Source organism: Euprymna scolopes, chromosome 38, assembly GCF_053919585.1.
Source record: "Euprymna scolopes isolate OS-2025 chromosome 38, ASM5391958v1, whole genome shotgun sequence".
NCBI classification, from domain to species: Eukaryota; Metazoa; Mollusca; class Cephalopoda; order Sepiida; family Sepiolidae; genus Euprymna; species Euprymna scolopes.
The window spans coordinates 26,464,707-26,484,988 of NC_136519.1; the positions used below are offsets into that span (position 1 = coordinate 26,464,707).

The 20,282-nt window shown below is 35.5% G+C and overlaps 1 protein-coding gene across 2 annotated transcripts in view; it reads right to left on the minus strand.

The window, feature by feature from the left end:
- LOC145263104 (calcitonin receptor-like) overlaps window positions 1-20,282 on the minus strand; it is a 379,387-nt gene that overhangs the window by 17,851 nt on the left and 341,254 nt on the right. For both annotated transcript variants that reach the window (XM_080120034.1, XM_080120035.1), the window contains exons 8-11: window positions 14,678-14,744; window positions 8,495-8,558; window positions 7,465-7,544; window positions 1,578-1,713 (exon numbers count right to left, since the gene is read on the minus strand). In XM_080120034.1, coding sequence (XP_079976160.1) covers window positions 1,578-1,713; window positions 7,465-7,544; window positions 8,495-8,558; window positions 14,678-14,744 — 347 coding nt within the window. The remainder of the gene's footprint in view (window positions 1-1,577; window positions 1,714-7,464; window positions 7,545-8,494; window positions 8,559-14,677; window positions 14,745-20,282) is intronic.

The following is a 20,282-nucleotide window of genomic DNA, read 5'->3' on the forward strand; positions in this document are numbered from 1 at the left end:
TTGCCTTCACCACGGCTTACGGGAGCCCTCTCCACCCCAATACACATATACCCACACACAAATATACATATATACTGGGTACATACATACATACATACATACATACATACATAGTGATTGTTACTTCTTGGCAGAAGAAGACCATCTTCCCTTTGCTTTATTGTTGATTATTTATCCATTTCCATGTATTTTTTAAAAATATTTTTTGTTTTTGTTATTTATTTAATATGTTTTATAATTTGTATTTATTTGATTATTTATTTACTTATTCATTTAGTTATTTTATATATACATTTATACACACATACACATATATATATGGAGATGTGATCGATGCACACACACATACACACATATGTGTGTATGTGTGTATAAACAGAAAATTGGATTACAACCAAATAAACATATCCTTCATTGTACACTGGCTTTCTTAAATTATAAATCTTATTCAAATTTAAACGACGCTCACATAGAAGAATATATAAGGGATCCGATGTTGCCTGGAATTGAATGATAATCAACAAATGTTTCACACTTCCATATTTTTATTGTCATCGAAATCAGTGAAATCACCCATTTTTAAATCAAATTAATAATTAATTGCCTACTCTAGTAGGGGACCCATTGTGGTGCACCGAAAAGAAAACTCCTATGCCTCTCACTGTGAATTGGTTCACAATACATTGTAGTCTACATTGCAGTATAGTGATGTATAGGGTGGAACGATAAAATTGTCGCCTTAGAAAAGATTCCATTTCCGTTCGATGAAAACCGGTTTTCTTTTTTTGTTTCAGACCATCTACTAGTTGGCCAATTGTAGACAAATCCCATGAGCGATAGGAGCCTTTTATCATATCTGAAAGTGACACAATGTTTAACGAGCGAGATCGGAGATGCACTGCTGTACAACTCATGCTCTCTATCGGTCCAAGTTATGAAAACAGGACCATTGCCAGCACCCTCAAAATGCAAATCCATACGGTTCAAAGGGCCCAACTCAATGCATCAGACGACCCACGGTTACGGTCTTTGGTGTGGTTTCAAATGAGAACCACATCATGCCACCTCACATTTTCGAAGTCGGCTTGAAAGTCAATACAAAAGTTTACCTGGATGTGCTGAAGGGAGGGGTTATCTCCTGGTGCAATCAGATGGTCGCTGACAAACTCTGGGTGTTGGTAAGAGGACTCGGCATCGGTCCACAAAGAGACTCAGGCTTGGCTCCAGAAGCTCCTCACTGGCGCTTGTTCTGGACCTGTCTCAAGGCGGTGATTGAGGCTGAAGGCGGTTATATTGAATGGATGTCAGCTCCACTACATAATCAAGTTATCTAAATTGATTTTTTCAATAAAAGTTTTAAAATAAAGCTGTAGTGTTGTTTTCTTTCAGGCGACAATTTTATCGTTCCACCCTGCACTGTTGGTTTTATAAAATTATTTTTTATATAGAATGGCTTGAATTAAACTTTAAAATGCAAAAGTAAAATATTTTACTTCAATTGTGTTCTAAACAGAAATATTAATTTCGAACGTGCTCCTGTCATATCCAAATATATATATATATATATATACACTTACCTGTAACGAAACAAATATGGCTGTTAAATAGGTGTAAGCTTCTGTCCATTTGGATCCTTCGGCAGGGCTGACGTGCATCATGAGATATTGGAGCCCCAGAAGGGGAACTAGGACTAATGTCGCTCTTACAGCTTTCCTGTAGAAATATAAAATTATATATATATATATATATATATATATATATATATATTAGCTGACTGCCCGGCATTGCCTGGTCGAAAAAATATGCTGAAATATAATATTTGGATTAATGCAGCTTACATATTTATTAGTATACTAGCTTGGTGCCCGGCGTTGCCCGGGTGTTTGGAGGTGAGTGTTGAGCAAAAAAAAAAAAAAAAAGTGGTAGTTGGCAGGCAGGCAGGCAGGCTTGAACCTGTACCGCAATGGAGGAAAAGAACATGAACCCCCCCCCCCCCAAACGTGATGTCTTTGCCGTTGCGTCCATCGCCAACCGGGAATTAAGGCTAGTCAATTGGAAAGAGAGGGATAACTTTCGAAAATATCGGCGAAAAAAGCCACCCCTCCTTTTAGAAATTGAGGGTGAAGGAATTATGTTTTAGCCAATTTTTCGTTGTCATCCGAAGGATCAAGCATCACAACAATACTGATCTTGTGAAAATCCGTCGCCTCTGTCGAAAGTTTTAGGTAGACATACATACACACATACATACATAATGCATACATACATTTAAACAGACAGGTGACATTTATATAATAGATATTATATTGAACCCAATATATTGTAATGATTTAAAAAGTTAAAAAAATGACTTATGCGCCACCACTGAGAATTGAAACCAAATGTTTAGCTTACGATTTACTTTTTCCTTTGACATTAATGCCTGAGTTATGAAGATATGTTTGCTGTAAGGTTTAAAATTAAAACATGAACCAATAGCTATTACGTTACACGTCACGTGCATATTCATAATGCCGTCGTTCGACCTTCACCTGGCAAACTCTTTTTTTTTTTCATTTTCACACTTTTGCACCGATTTCTCTCGGCTAAAACCCAAAGATAAAGTTTTGCATGGGTTCTAATATCCTTTATATGAAGTTTCATATCTGTTGAACATAAATTGACAGAGGAGTTTGGTAGGCAAATTTTTAAAAACTAATACATATACGCATACATAAATATATATAGAAAGAAGTTTATGTTTACTATAACCTTTTTACGCAAATATTACGCAAGTATAAATCATGTAGAATATCTGCATGTATATAATTACATGTAATAGTTAACTAAAGATGATCATCCCATAAGAAAACTGAAAAAAAATAATAGGAAATTAATTAAAATGAATGTTTAAAAGAATATACAAATTAGCTAGATCTTTTGCAGATGAATGCATTTTTCACGACCAACTACGGGCGAAGATCAGACGTGATAAAAAGAGGCTGCATTGCACGGCAGAAGATGGATACATGTAGCAAGTCTGGGTGTACGTAAAGGGGCTAAATTTGAATACGTGTTCCCCACCTAGGTGTGGAACGTGCAGTTCTGTCAAGTATAACAAAATCTTTAGCCTCTTAGCTAGCCGAATGAGTGCTCCATCCCCCCCCCCTCACTAGGAAACCTCCAAAATCCCCCTCCTAATTGCAAATTTTTCTTTTCACTCCTCCCTCTAAATTTCACCCATCTTGGAGAGAAAAAAAATCAAACCATATCCCCCCCCCCATTCACAAATTATTCTTTTCTCCATTTCGTCCCATCTAGAGGGCATCCCTACTTAGAGACTGTCCCACAGGAGCTCAGGTTCCTTTACAAACCGAAGTGGAACGGGCGGTCTATTAACTAGACGGCGTTGGGAGGGTCTTACTAAGCACTGTTGTATTTTTCCTTTCCTCGCCCTCGATCCAAATGAATTATTGTATTATAATTATTGTTACCTTCTTTGTTTTTACACGTTAATAAAAAAAATATTTTAAACAGTTAGGTGCTAAGTAGGACGTCCCCCAGTACAAAAGGGTAAATGCGGTATTGTGGTGGAAGAAGATACTAGCTAAGATAAACTTTTGGTTTGGTTTGGTTTGGTTGTTTTACGGCGTATTAACCCTTTTCGGGTTATTTAATGCCGAATCCAGTTATTTTGGAAATAGTATTCATGTTGCATCCAATGTTATTTTGAAGGTTTTTATTTTTCAAGCTTTTTGTATCTTCAATCGCTAGCTTGTAGTGTTTGGTTTGGTTGTTTTATAGTGGATTTTATATTTTTTTGTTCTTAACATGAATGAGTTTTGCAATGGGAGAGGGAAAAGGGTTACAGTATTAATGTTTGGCACATTTTAAGTTAGGAAATCAGTCAGGAAGTGAGGGAGATAGAAAGAGAAAGAGGGAATGGGAAGAAGGAAAAAGGGGGAAAAAGTTGGGTTGTTGTTTTTGTTTTTGGTTTTGCAGAACATAATTAAGTTTTGCAAAAGGAAGTAGAAAAACAAAAAGCATCAATGTTAGGTGCATTTCGTCTCAGGAAGCCAAAATCTTCAGACAGCCTGATCTGGTAGCACCAGGAAGATAAACTTTTGTTTAGTTCTGGAGTGACAAGGATGACCAACGACCCCATCTCCACTTCCCTCCTTTTGAGTTGGCCTTGTGCCTAAGTTTTTTTGTTCAAGTTTAACTTTTTAGCCTGAATAAAATATTTAATATCTCAAAGTGTAGTATCTGTTCTGATACTACACTTAAGTTAATTTGTTCTTGGTCAATGGAGGGGGAACCTCTATACCGAGACAATTATTACTTTTGGTCCCTACCAGAGTACCCCTTTTGTCTTTCTTTTCGGGAGCCGGTTCCCCCCCCCACATTAAAAATGACCTTGTGTCACATTTTGCTTTTGTGGGGAAGCAAATAAACACTAATAAATAGAAAAAATTTTTTTAATATGAATATTAATACAAAACTACCCCCACCCCCGACAAAAAAAAAAATTATAGGAGTGTAGATATAAAAACTTTGAATGCACTTTTGACAGTGATAAACTATGGCTGTGCATGGGTGTCTGAAGCGCGCTTTGTCATTCAAGGATCGTTTCAAAAGTAAAGCCTCCTAATTTTTCAACTAAAAATGTTGAAGAACTACGAAAACGGAAGTGGTACCAGTAAAACGAGCAACTTTTTGTACTCGAGAATTCATTTTCTACATAGTCACTATTATTCCCAATGCACGTTTCAAAGAAATCAAATGGCGCATCTCTGCCTCTGATGCACGTCCATGACAAGCACGTATTTCGTAGAGTTTCATAGCATCAATATCTGCAACAGAGAGATGAACTTTTCAAGTCATGAATGCATAACTTCAGTCATCATTAGAATCAGATTTTCAATCCGCTCTGATCCATTCAGGCGGAATAAAAATAGAACGTCCCTTGTCTATATGCAGTATTACAACTTGCTGTCGTAATACTTTCTCTGACTTTTTACAAAAAAACGCCCACAAACATGTATTTACAAGTACTTAATTGCCTTCAATTCTTGTGTTAATTGTAGGTGGCCTGTAGTAAAGATGCTAGCTTGCGACGCCAAGAATGGTTTTCGCTCCTGATCAGTAGTAATTGTTGCTTCCTACACCGATGATTTCATAAGCATGGAATACATAGTGTCCGTAGATATAAAAATAATTATTAACTAGCGGGACCTGTGGAAATTTCACAGGGGACTCATTCATATGTAATATATTGATGTTGGCATTCTATAGATGTTCAGCGTAAATGGAGACGCTCTGATATTATTGTAGCTCTTTTGTTAAAACTGCAAAAGCATTTATTTAAGCTAGCAAGAACGCCCGGTAAAGCCCGGTCGTAAAGTATGCCTAAATATGATATTTTAATTTTTTGCAGATTTCGTATATATTATTATAGAATTAATGTTCTATATTATAAAGTTGCGATTGCAAAAATATATATATCCATATATGAGGGGCGTGCAATAAGTAATGCCCCTGACCCACTTCCCATAGCAGTAGAGCAACAAAACTTGGCACAGTTATCAGTCTTTCTCTACATAGGAACCACCCAGAGTTATGCATTTCTCCCATCATTTGATGCAGCTCTGGAAACCGTTTTTGTAGAACACCCCAGGTTGGTCCTCCAACCACGACGTGACTTCAGAAATCAAGGCTGCATCATCTGCGAAACACTTTCCTTTCAAAAACAACTACATGGCTGGGAAGGGGTGAAAGTCAGAGGGTACAAGGTCAGGAGTAGGGAGGATGGGGAAGGATTTTATAACCACACGCTCGTGCTTCTGATCTGGCGACATGCGAGTTGTGGACCGGAGCGTTGTCCTGCAGGAGGAGGGTACCTTTGCTGATCTTGCCTCACCTCTTGATTTTGATAGCTTCCCTTAATTTCCTCAAAAGTGAAGCATAATAGGCTCCTGTAATTGTGGTACCCTTTGCTAGGAAATCTGTCATCACTACTCCGTCCTGGTCCCAGAAGACTGTGAGCATGCCCTTGCCAGCGGAGGGCTGCACCCTTGCCTTCTTTGGAGGTGGTGAGTCCAAGTGCTTCCACTGCATTGACTGGGCTTTAGTCTCTGGATCATAATGATGGACCCAGGTTTACTCTTGTGTAATCAGTCTTTTGAAAAACTTTGACTCATCTTCTTGGCACATCTCCAAATTCATCCTCGAGCACTCGACGAGTTCTCGCTTCTGGAATGGTGTGAGCAACCTGTGAATCCATCTGGCAGACACCTTATGCATATGCAAATGGTCATGAATGATAATTTCCACACACCCTGTACTAATCTTGACATCTTGGGCTATTTGGCGAATAGTAATGCGCCGATCTTTCAAAATGGCAGCCTCAACTTGACGGACAGATGCCTCATCAATGGTAGAAGGGAGGCGACCAGGTCTGGGAGCTGTTTCCACAGACTTCCGACCATGTTTGAATTCACGATGCCAGTGTTTTACAAGGTCATATGATGGGGTATTATTACCATAAGTTTCTTTCATTTCATCAAAAGTCTCCTGTGGTCTACGTCCTTTCAAATACAAAAACCGGATCACTGCTCGACATTCAACAGGCTCCATTTCACACCTGACTCAGTTCAAACACCAGTAAAACAGAAACGACAATTAGTTCAGAGCTGTAATTTGCCACATAACCCGTAGAGATATAAATCATTGCACATGCAAAATTTCAGCTAGATCAGACAACTGGAAGTGGGTCAGGGGCATTACTTATTGCACGCCCCTCGTAACTTGGGGGCATTAGCTTCAATCGAAACTGAAAAAAAAAACACTTATGAGAAAGTCTATCTATCTATATATATAACTTGAGTTCCTTCAGCCATAATCGAAACCCCGACACAAACTTATGAAGAATTTTTGATAAAATTATTCATAAAAAAATGATGATTTAAGTGTCATCAGCTATAGTCGAAACCGAAACCAAAACTTATGAAGAATTCTTGGTAAAATAATTTATGACAAGAAATAGAAAAACATAATAATTAAACGCCCCGGATGTAAGCATGACACACAAAAGAACACACACGCTATCGTATTAATATATAGATAATTATTTAAAATAATTGAAGTTATAAAGCCCCTTTAAGAAATCAAAGTCGAGCTCTCCTTACGGAATTGAGAAGAAACAGTCAATTTTCGACGCAAATGTGATATTCCGATTTCCTGTCATTGAATACGTCATCTGACTACTTACTGTGCCGACAGGACATTTATAAGTACTTAATTCCCTTCAATTCTTGTGTTAATTGCCGGTGGCTTGGAAGAAAGATGCTAGCCTGTGCAGCCAAGTATGGCTTCGTTGGATGACTTCGTTGGAAAGTTAAAACCTGTAATGTATAGGGAAACGTGTGTAGAAAAAAAAATAATAATAACGGTAAAATGTGAGATTGGAACTCAGATGGGACTTACTTCGTTTGGGAACTGTCCGTCGTTGCTCGAATCTTTGTTACCAGGACGTGAAGAATATTAGCCAGGAAATAGGCATTTATCTGAGAGAGAGAGAGAGAGAAAAAAAAAGATATATAATTAATTATTTTTTTTTTAAGTCTGGTGTGTTCGAACATGTTTTCCCTCACATATACACATCCACATGTACGCACGCACGTACACACACACACACACACACACACACACACACACACACACACACACACACACACACACACACACACACACACACACACACACGCATATACACAGTCACATTCATGCGCATACACACACCCGAGCTGTGACGTCACTTCATTTTAAGTGAAAACCAGACATGCGCACCCAGAACACTAACTCCAGTATAAAAGTCAACAAAACCTGTCAACTTCCCCTTTTTCGTCCGGACCAGCGTTTGAGCTGCTTAGTTGACGAACCGACTGCGTGCTCTAACGTCACTCTATCTCCCCTTCGCCTTTGGTCCATCAAAACAGACATGTGCACGACGCTCTACTGAGCTTAACCCTCTCTTTCTACAGGCCGGCTTGCCACTTCGCGTTTCTCTATTGCATTCCCCCTTTCCTTCCACGCGCGTAGTCGTCAACGGCCGAATGAACACGTGTACACCGAAGACTTTCATTTCTCAACAGAAAATAAACGACATGTTTATTTTATTCCAGCATTTGAATTCTTTGTTTCCTTCATTCAATTCGTTTCATTATTTTTTTTTTTTGTAGCGAGTTAGGGTATTTTATATCCTGGTCCGCAACAGGTGCAAGGTATAATGGTATAGGTTTTGTTTTAGCATGTTTTTAGTTTTGAGGGTTACTTTTTTTCTAAAGGGGCTGACTAATTATTGGACTCTTATCCAACTATTTTCGCATCACATGTCTCTTGTTTTTAACGTGCGTTTAATTATGGTCGGCTGACATCAGACATAACACAATTTACGACGATGAATAAATAGGATATGAGATTGACGAAATAGGCTTACACAATCTACAGTACTTACCAATAGAAAAAGTATTACCGGTCCATCAATTATCCAAACCACCCAGGACCAGAGTATCCAGCAACTGCAAAAAAAAAAAAAAAAAAAAATGAAAAAAATAAATAAATAAATAAATAAATAAAATAAAAATAAATAAATAAAAAAATAATAAATAAATAAATAAAAAATAAATAAAAAAAATAAATAAAATAAAAAATAAATAAATAAATAAATAAATAAAAATAAATAACGACAGCAACAAACCAAAAACTATTGACCTAGACTGATTTCGGCTATTTTCCCCATTTAAACCACTGGCCTGATGTAAAACATCCAAATGACACCGTTTCATGATAAACGATGCATTAAGTCGAATTCGGTACCATTCAAAACACTTATTTAAACACAAGTATGAATTTTAGAAGAAAAATAAAAATGAGCCCCAAAAGAGGTGTTTTGTTTTTACGCCTAAAACATCAAGCCCCACAATTTTTCCAGGGTAAAATATTATACGGTTTTGCTTCTGAGTAATTTTAAGCAACATCTAAAGGTCAGAAAAGATTCTATTGTGAAAACAACTACGAAGATGAGAGCGAGAGTCCAAACAATCAAAAACAATTCTTATCTAAAAAAAAATTTAAACAATTTATCAAACCGGAATGCATCAAATTTATAGAAAATTTGTTCAAATGAAAAAGAAATAAATCTGAAAACTTTAGAAAACCGAGTAATGCTGATAATTTTTGCTATTAAATGAAAAAAAAAAAATGAATAATTTGTCGGATTGCCGCGTTAATTCCTATTTCAGTCACATAAATTCTTTAGAGTGAAATAATTTTGGCATTTTTCCAAACAAATGATCTCTACTTAAACCATGTAATAATAATAAAAATGATAAATTAAAAAAAAGTAAGTTATAGCGGGTTTGGCACTTATGTCTAACATGGGTCGAGATACACAGTTGCCAGACTATGGTTATTTTTCAAGGCCAAATGTTTAACAATTTAATAAAAATGATATCGTAAAACTTGAATTTAATTGTAAATACTATTTAATAAAGACCGCGGGTCGTTAAATGCAAAAGCACCAAATAACATTTATTTTATCAAAATACAATTGTAAAAAAATTTATTGTATCAAAATATAAGGCACTTATGCATTATATGGGCGGCGCCATTTTGTTTTGTTGGGTTTTATATATTTTGTTATAGTTTTACTTTAATTCAAAGAAGTTTTTAATAAAATTCTATATTTCTTTTACGGCGACTTCTTTCTGTTAAATTATTTGAAAAAAACAAAACAAAAACAAAACATGCAATGATGCTTCAATTCAAAAACTGTTTTAAAATCGTTTTAAAAAAAAATCCAATGTTGCTTTAATTTTTATTAAAATTCTATTTTCTTACAATGAATTTCCGTTAAATTGTTTGAAAAAAAAATCTAATATTCCTCCTCGAGAGCAGAGTTAGACACAAGGTCGGTTTTTAATGTTGGGAAAGGAACAAAAATTAAAATTGCCTTAGTCTAGAAGGATTTCTCCTCCACTGACTGAGGACAGAAAAGAGAATGTGTAGTATCAGAACATATACTACACTTTGCTCTTAACCAAAAGGTCATGTAATGTTGCTTTAATACAAAAAATGTATTTTTTCAATAAATGTTTTTACAATTATATTTTGATATATTTTTATACAATAACTTTTTATTTTCAAGTATTTTAGTGTTATTTATTTATTTTTATTTATTTTGTGTGTTATTTGATCAAGAAAAAATTATGTTTTATTAAATTTAGACGAAAAAACAATTCAATGACTTTTTTTTGGTAAATCTAAAGTTTAAGCGTAATGCCCTTTTTTAACGTTATTATTTAGAAACCTATTATTTAACATAGGTGTTTTGTAATTATTCCAAGAAGAAATTGGATTTATCGCCTCTAACAATGGCGCCGTCCGTATAATTCGTAAGTGCCAAAAAAACAATTTTCGTTCAAGTTCGTAGAATTAATATCCGTCTAAGGCAATTTTAATTTTTGTTCTTATTCACTGTGACCCATTTTAGGGAGCTTGGGTTTCTCCACATTAGAAACCGACCTTGTGTCTAACTCTTCCCTCGTGGGAAGGCATGTAAATAGGAACAATATTTAAAAAAAAAAAATCCCAAAACAACCCCAACAACTTAACAATCAAAGAGAAATAACCTAAAAAAAATTTCTGAGACAAATAAACCAGAATTTTTCATTTTGATTAAAAAAAAATCCACATTTTTTTTTACCCCTTTTTACCCTTGGAGACACAACCAGAATTTTTCCAGAGTCAAATATTACGTTTACGATGGAAAGACAGAGGAGAGAAAGCAGTAGCCAAACCTTCGCTGGCCGAGTGCAAAGATGATTGGGACGTTGTGGAGGCTTATTGCCACCCAATTCCAGTGAAGACCAATGGTCGCCGCCAATAAAAAAAATCAATGGTAAGCAGCTGTTGCGATAACGCAAATTCTTTTGCAACGGTTATCGAAAGAGGTGAAGAGTACTAGAAGTTTGGGGAGATTTGTTGTCACTCAGACTCCAGGGAGCACCAGAAGTTGTTCTCAAAGAACAATCCTTGGTGATGGCTTGTGTGACTACTTCTGGTGAGTAAATAATAATAAGGGGTCTAATGGTTCTCATATTGCTGTGGCTGGAAGTGAGGACGAGCTTCCACATTCCTATAAAATATTCCCAAAGTATGCTGAAATCTATAGCCTCTGACAATCTAGCCACAATAAAGAGCGCTCTTTTGGGGGAGCTGGGGGCTTCTACATTAATGAACCTTGTGCTTAACTTGTCTGTACATGTGAGGGGAAGGTGTGTTAAGCAGGTGCTTTGTGATTTTGAAAATGTAAGAATATATCAATCTCGACTTGAGTCAAGAATAACAGTTTGTTTATAAAATTGAACCAAGTCAAAAAGATATAAGACCTTAGAATTTAGAAGGTCAAACCTGAAAGAACTCATGATGGGATACAAAAAAAAAACAACAATGTTTAAACATTATGTATCGATGTTTCTCTCTCGCATTCTCTCTCTCTCTCACACACACACTTTCTCCCTTTTCTCTCTCCATCTCTTTCTCTATTTCTCTCTTTCTCTATTTCTCTCTTTCTCTCCCCATTTCTCTCTTTCAATGAAGAAAGAGAGAATTAAATATAATTCTATTGTTAAAAAACATTTGAAGCTTGGATTTTGCATGCATCAGGCATATAGCAGTTTGGTGCGCACGCAATGGGTCGACTGAATATGCTCCCTCATTGTTAAACGTCAAATAAATTATATATTTTTATAAAAATCGATTTGTTTGCTATTTTTGTACAAACGTTCGATTTCAACCTGCAGTCCCTGCCATTAATGTCGACGATGACGATGGAAATGCTGCCTGTAACAACGCAATGAAGACACAAGAAGCAACCTGTGCCAGCCGGTTATAGCCGACGACATATCGATCCGTTGTTTTGAAGTTTCTATGTGCCTATAGTTAGATATCGTGTCTAACATCCGGGGAGCTGGTTGCATTCCCAGTACGTTCCTCAACCAGGTAACTCTCCCCGGAAACGATTCTGTCATACTATGCCTGGCCTTCTCATGTAGCTTGATTACTAAGCTCAGAAGACCTTTTTTACTGGCAGAAGCTGGTGCATCAGGCGAGTAACTCGCCCTTTAAACCAGTAGATCTGAATAGACGGTGCATGAGTCCGGCAAGACAAAATATCGAGGTGAAAGGAGACTCCAATTACAAACCACCAATGTCTAGAAATGGTATATAAAAAAAAAAAAAACATACAAAAAATAAAAAATAAAACATTGGTGGTTGTGTAACCCAAAATTCACAAAACTTCTGATAGATAAAATATCAAATCAAAGTATTAAGAACAACGGCGTGAATGGGGCTGGAAATCAAAGTAATAGGTCCACACCTGGCAGGTATATCTTGACAGAGCAGCAAAAACCCGATCATCATCCGGCAACTGCTAGAAAAGTGAAGCAATTTAATTAACAAGGTAATCATGGAATGCTTCTTCAGAAACAATCCTTTATATAAAAATGAAAAGTTTTATCGGGAAGTGCAGACAATGTATGTTTGGAGAATAAAGAGAATTAAGAATGTTTGAATTAACAGAACAACGTGTGCGTGAACATGTATGAGCAATAAAGAATAATGGATGGTTAACAAAACTTGAATTGGAGGCCATAAAATAACAAGTGGACACAGAAATAACGGAGGATGACAAAAACAAAAGAGACGTGCAGATTAATGAGGAAAGGACAGAAAATGAAGTGTTAGATGTGGCTGAAGCGGTAGGGAATGGAGAGGAATTAAGGGACGAGATAATTGGTGATGTGGGGAAACTTATAATGAGGTGTTGAACAAAAATAGGTTAGAAGATTGAAAGAGATTATGGTGGAAGGATAGAATTATGTTTAAGAAACTAGACAAAAAAAAAACTCTGAAGGTTCAGGTAGACAAAGCAAATGTAGCAATGAAGTATGTGAAATGCAAGATCATAATAGAATCAAATAATTTGATCATAGTAGGAAGTGTTTGGGTCGCAGATAAATTTAGATTGAAAAGAGGTGGGCGTCAGAAAAGAAATGAACGAAGGTGGAGACAGGGAATAGAATAACATATGAAGAAATTAAGAGAGGATGTGAAATTGCTCGAAAGAGAGTTGAAAGGACAGTTGGAAACAAAGAAGACACAGAAGGTCAAACAACTGAATGAAAAATATAGAACTAAAAGAAAAAAGGAATAAAACTATCATGCAGAAAATAAAGCAAAGAAAAAAAAAGAAAAAAAAAGAAAAAAAAAGATAGCTAAAAGAGGGCAAAAGTGAAGAGAAAAGAATTAAACGGTTTAAACAAAATAAGTTGTAAAGTTCTAAGTACGACTTAAAATCTCTAATTGCTTAAATGAAACACCAAATTCAGAAGAATGCACAACGTTTTGGGATGATATTTGGAATGTTCAAAAGGAAGACAACATAAGTGTTTTGTGACAGAAAGATTTCAAGAATGAAATAATAAACTTTATCAAACTCAAAATGCCGTGAAAATGAACAAGAAGAAAGTTAAAAAATAATGTATGAAAATTCCAAATTGGTAGACTTCTGGACCAAATCGTATTCATGGATATTGGATAAAAAACATTACCAACGTGCATAAAAAGAATTGCATCTCTAATTGACAGAATTTTGACTGGAGATGTAATTCCTGAATGGAGCATGCACGAATGAACACTGCTCTGCCAGAAAGATAAATTAAAGGACACTGCAGATGATAACTATCGGTCGATCACCTGCTTTCCATTGATGTGGAAACTTGTAACAGGCATTTTGGCAGATGAGATTCACAAATATCTGGAGCAGTAAGAGATCTTACTTGAGGCACAAAAGGGATGTATGTGAGGTAGTAGAGGTTAGGGTTAGGGAGGTATGCGAGGTAGTAGAGGGACCAAAGATCAATCGCTTATTGATAGGACAATACTTCATGATTGTAATAGAAGATTTACAAAACTGTCCATGTCATGGATAGATTACTACAAAGCATATTATCTGGTTCCACATAGCTAGATTAAGGAATGTATAGAAGTATTTGAATTAGTGGTGGATGTGAACGATTTCTTAGAAAGATGTATGAAACAATGAAAAGTGTCATTGACATAAAACGGGGAAGATATTGGGGAAGTTCATGTGAAAAGAGGGATTTTTCGGGGGGGGGGGGCTTGTCGCCATTGTTGTTTGGTTTAAGTGTAGTACCCTTGTCGTTCATATTACAAAAGGTAAATGTTTGTTATGAATGAGGAAAGAAGGAATAATGGGTAAACCATTTATTATTTATGGATGATTTAAAAGAATGAAGACCAGTTATGCTTGTGAGCACTGTTCACATGTCCAGTAATGACATAGGTATGGAATTTAGCATGAAGAAATGTAGTGCCCTGAAGTTGTAAAATGGAAAAAATTGTTGAAAGTGAATGAATAAAGCTTTAGAATGGGGAAACGATAAAAATGGTTGGAGAAGAAGGAATACACAAATTTCGAAATTGTGGAATTAGAAAAAATCAAAGAAAGTGAAATGACAGAAATAATAGAAAAAGAATACAATATCAGCGGCATACATGTTCTTGAGGTGTAAAATACAAAATCGAGTCTTTGCAAATGTTAGAGACTTACTTTTTGTCCAAATCCAAAATACTTGAGCGAATGATTGAGTAAATCGTCACAGGCAGAATCGGAAGAACTGCAATAAGAATTTACGTGTTAAAGTTTAATGTTTAAAATATAAATATCCAACATACTGTAAGACTATAAACAAGAATAAAGATAATTATATATTTTTTATATAATTGTATATTATTATATAATAATATAATTATATATTATTATATAATAGTATAATTATATATTATTATATAATAATATAATTATATAATCATATCTTATTTAAAACATTTTTTTGGAATCTTTTGAGATGAGGTTTCATGATTTGTGTATTTATTTTTTTGCGGACTATTATCCTCATGTTCCTAGTTGTCGTTGTTGTTTCAGCACGTTTCGGCCAACTCATCCTCTCGCCTTCTTCAGATGGTTAACTATGACGGGATAAGAATGCCGGGTCTTGTAACTGCACCTAACTTCCATAGTTGTTGTCTCACCACGTTTTAGTCAACTAAACCTCTGGCCTGCTTTGGGTAGGATGAAACTTCTATCTTCAGGCAATGTTCACTTAGAACCGTACAGACTCAATACTATTCGGTACGGAACTGAGAATGGAAGACCAGATGAGAACAAACTTGGATTTATAAGACCATAAAGTCCAACCTTGATCGCCGTTCGTGACGCAATAGATAGACGCATTGAGTCTCTATGGTTCCAAGTGAGCATTGTCTGAAGATAGCGGTTTCAATCCTACCCAAAGCCGCTCAGAGGTTTAGTTTGCCAAAACGTGGTGAGACAACAAGCATTAATTACTGAAGGCATTAATTACTGGGGATGCAGTTACTAATCCTACCCTGTTGCAGTTAACCACCTGAAGAAGGCCAGAGGATGAGTTGATCGAAACGTGGTGAAACAACAACGGCTATGAAGATGAGTATAACAGTCCGCAAAAAAAAAATGAATGCTCAAAGAATAACGACAATAAGAACAAACAAAGCAGAGCAATAATAATTAGTATAGAATCATATTTAATTCATTTTGATATTTCGTTTCATATATTATTTAATTATTGGAATTCCTTTTAGATGAGTATTTTTAATATTTTATTTATTTATTTGCGGACTATCATTCTCGACTTTATAGTTGTTGTTTCACGACGTTTCGGTCAACCATTCCTCTGGCCTTCATCAGGCTGTTAACCGCGACGGGGATAGGTAAGCAACTATAAAAAATGAGAATAATCGTCTGCAAACAAATAAAATATACAAATTACTCATCTCAAAAGAATTCCAATAATTAAATAATATATACCATTCTGTAGGGACCCAACAATGGAAGATCAGATTAAAAAACAAACGGTGCTAGTGCATTATTATTGATCCGCGCTATTTTTTTTTTTAAATCGTATTTCCAAGTTTAATTAAAGTTTTATGATATGTTTCTTTTATTCAACTGTAAGGTTAAAGTATAGAATAGTTACAAAACACCCTCCCCTTCCCATGTTAAGGACAGCTTTTTTTAAATAATAGCGTTATTATTTCAGCACGGATCAATAAGTGCACTAGTACCAAACAAACAAACAGACAGACAAACAAACAAACAAACAGACAGATAGACACAAACAAACAAACAAACAAACAAACAAACAAAAAAACAAACAAATAAACGAAAAAAAACTTAGATTTATAAGACCAAAAAATCCAACCTTCGGGGCTCGTGGCTCAGTGGATAGAGACGTTGAATCTCCAAAGTTCCAGGTGAGCATTGTCTGAAGATAGCGGTTTCAATCCTACGCAAAACAGGCCAGAGTTTTAGTTGGCCAAAACATGGCGAGACAACAACTCTAAAAGTCAGGTGCAGTTACAAGACTCAGCTTTCCTATCCTGTCATAGTTAGCCACCTGAAGAAGGCCAGAGGATGAGTTGGCCGAAACGTAGTGAGACGATAACAACTATGGAAGGCAGCAATTACTGAAGATACAGTTAAAGATTCAGCATTCCTATCCTGTCGTAGTTAACAACCTGACAAAAGCCAGAGGAGTATTTGACTGAAACGTCGTGAAACAACAGCTCTAAAAGATGAGGATTATATTATATATTTATAAATAAATAAAATATTTCGTTTCATTTATTGATCTTTGTCAAGGGGGTAATGTATTAAACAAAATCAAAGATATAAAGTTGTAAGTAACGGTGGAAGTGTGTATGCAGAAAAAGAAGGGCATAGGAAGTAAGAAGGAAAGTTCTCGTGGCTATGGTGGTAGTTTATGGAATGGTGAGAATGTTCTCGTGGCAATAGTGGTAGTTTATGGAATGGTGGGAAAGTTCTCGTGGCAATGGTGGTAGTTTATGGAATGGTGGGAAAGTTCTCGTGGCTATGGTGGTAGTTTATGGAATGGTGGGAATGTACTCGTGGCTATGGTGGTAGTTTATGGAATGGTGGGAAAGTTCTCGTGGCTATGGTGGTAGTTTATGGAATGGTGGGAATGTACTCGTGGCTATGGTGGTAGTTTATGGAATGGTGGGAATGTACTCGTGGCTATGGTGGTAGTTTATGGAATGGTGGGAATGTACTCGTGGCTATGGTGGTAGTTTATGGAATGGTGGGAAAGTTCTCGTGGCTATGGTGGTAGTTTATGGAATGGTGGGAAAGTTCTCGTGGCTAGGTTGGTAGTTTATGGAATGGTGGGAAAGTTCTCGTGGTTATGGTGGTAGTTTATGGAATGGTGGGAAAATTCTCGTGGCTATGGTGGTAGTTTATGAAATGGTGAGAAAGTATTAACGAAAAAGCAGCATGACGGGAGAGAAAGAAACGAATAAAAAATAAAAATAAATAGTCGAGGGAAGTGGAAAGTAATAAGACTGGTAGTGTCGAGTGAATAAATATTTTAGGAATCTAAAAAAAGTGCAAATCTATGTAGAATGTGAAGCTGATTAAGATTTGAAAGAAATCCGGTCTTTTTTACTTGGAAGGTCACCACTTATCAAGACCCGGAGGCTACTCAAGGATAAGCGTTAAGTGTTAGGTAGATGGTGAGACAGCAAGATCAGTCACGGTAGAACTTGGGTATGACTAGATTATTGAAATGGGCGACTCAGTAGTAATTTATTCACATTAGACTTGAAGACGACCATGTTATAGTCAGCTGGGAAGCAGACAAACGGTATTGCGTTCCACAGACAATTCTAGGAAAGAAACTCTGCTCATTGAATTTTTGTTTAGTTTTAGGCACGGATAGGAGTGAGGAGAGTAGTTGGCGGTTGTTTTATTTAGGCGAGTACTTGTCGTGAACGTTTGACGGGGGGGGGAGCATAGATTTGAGGTGAGTCAAACACCTGCCATAAAAGTATCGAGCAGAGATAGACTAACAAAGTCCATTCTCTGAGAAAGAGAATCTCTAGCCGAAGTGCTATTTCAATTCACTGTTCAATAAAAAAAAAAAAATAATCATAAAGTTTTATGACAGAAACGAAAAAAAAAAAAATTGAAAAATGATTCTTTGTTAATTCTTTTGTTTCTTTATACTTTCTTCTCTTTATAGTCTACTAGCATGGGTGCCCGGCGTTGCCCGGGTATTTGGAGGTGTATGTTGAGCAAAAAAACAAAAAAAAGAAAAAAAAAGCGGTCAATTTTTTTTAAATTTGACCCCTATTATGACCCCTTAAATGTATTGTTTTGGGCTTAACTCAAGTTATTAAGTTAGATCCATGTCCAATAAACCTATATCTAAAATTTCAAGTGCGTAGACCCACAATTGTCGGAGGAGTTTGGTAGAGTTCTCAAAGGTCAAATCGTTGAACTTTGACCCCTTAATCGCCAAATTTCTAGCCAAAAACCGATCACATCGATTTTCCCACATCTCAGTACCCTGTATATCAAATTTCGAGTCTGTAGACTAAAAATTGACAGAGTTATTCCCTAGGAAAATGTATATACACACACACAGACACTTTCACTTTTACAGATATATAGATTTTATAACTAGTTAATCTAATATATACACGGTTATGTGTCTGTCTGTCTGTCTGTCTGTCTCCACATTTTCAAACGCTCCCCTGAAACTAAAAGTCGCAGAGCGACGTTAGGGGCCTCAAATGACTGGCTTTTTTACGGACCGTTCTTTTATAGGTCGTTAGGCGGTTAAAATAGTTTTTAAATGGTACAAATTAAAAAAATAGACCGTTGAACATTTTGTACATTCATCTGAGTTTATTTTTTATTTTTAAACAGGGCATATACGTGTTGGTACAGTGGTAACGTCACTAGCCGTGAATGTTTCGGTTTCGATTCTAACTGATGGCAGCCAAATGCTTATTTTTTTTTTTACTTTTGAAATCACGACTCTATAATAATATATACGAAACCTGGACAAATTAAAATATCATATTTAAGCGGATTTCACGTCCGGGCAAAGTCGACCGCCCCAACCCCGTTAGTACTTATATATATATATATATATATATATATATATATAAGTTATTTTATAACTAGTTTATACTTATTCATATATGTTAAACTATATTTTAACAATAACAAAATTTTGGAAAAATTATTTTATAACAATAACTAACTTCTGGTAAAAATTATAGTATAAAAATAAAGTCAACATTTATAAAAATGATTTTATAATCCAAATTAAACACCTTTTTCACAACTAAAGAGCAAAATAAAAAAAAGGCCAAAAGTAATGTTTGTAAAAAACATTGAATTTATTAACAAGACAAAGTATACAGTAGAGGCCCATTGTATGCTTTGACTTGTGGCAGCCATTACACCAACAAATATTAGCAGTTGTATAAAAAAGGGTGATTGGTTCTGCACAAAGCCTTCACCACTATAAACAAATCAACTGTGTGTATTTCCGAACAATTTATATGATATAATGAAATAATTATCTCAAACAATATATCAAAGTTATTATTTGAGTAAGGAGAGGGCGATAATGTAGGTTAAAATTATGAACACTGATTGCCGAAATTAGTAACATATCAAAGAATTATGAAAAATGATGAAATATGAGTTAATGTATTGGTGTGTTTGTAATGAAATAATTCTCCCAAACAATATATCAAATTATTATTTGAGTAAGGAGTGGCGATAATGTGGGTTAAAATTATGAAATATGTGTGTCGAAATTAGTAACATGTTCAAGAATTATGAAAAATGATGAAATGTGTGTTAATGGATTGGTGTGTTTGTAATGAAATAATTCTACCAGACAATATATCAAAGTTATTATTTGAGTAATAGGAGGAGGCAATAATATGGGTTAAAATTATGAAAAATAATTGTCGACATTAGTAACATGTTCAAGAATTATGAAAAATGATGAAGTATGAGTTAATGGATAGGTGTGTTTGTAATGAAATAATTCTACCAGACAATATATCAAATATATATCTTAACATTACTTTATTTTATGTATATTTATTGTTTGTCTTTTGTGAAGGTTATTAATTGGGCCAGTTTCTGTAGGGGGTAAACAATATTCTTCTGAATTTTTAATTTTAACTTCGGGGAATGACGTGACAGTTGTAGTGGTGAGTAGAAAGAAACACGATTATGTTGTTTTTAAACGTAATCTGGAGTTCTCTAGGGATTAACAAACCTTCAGTTTTGG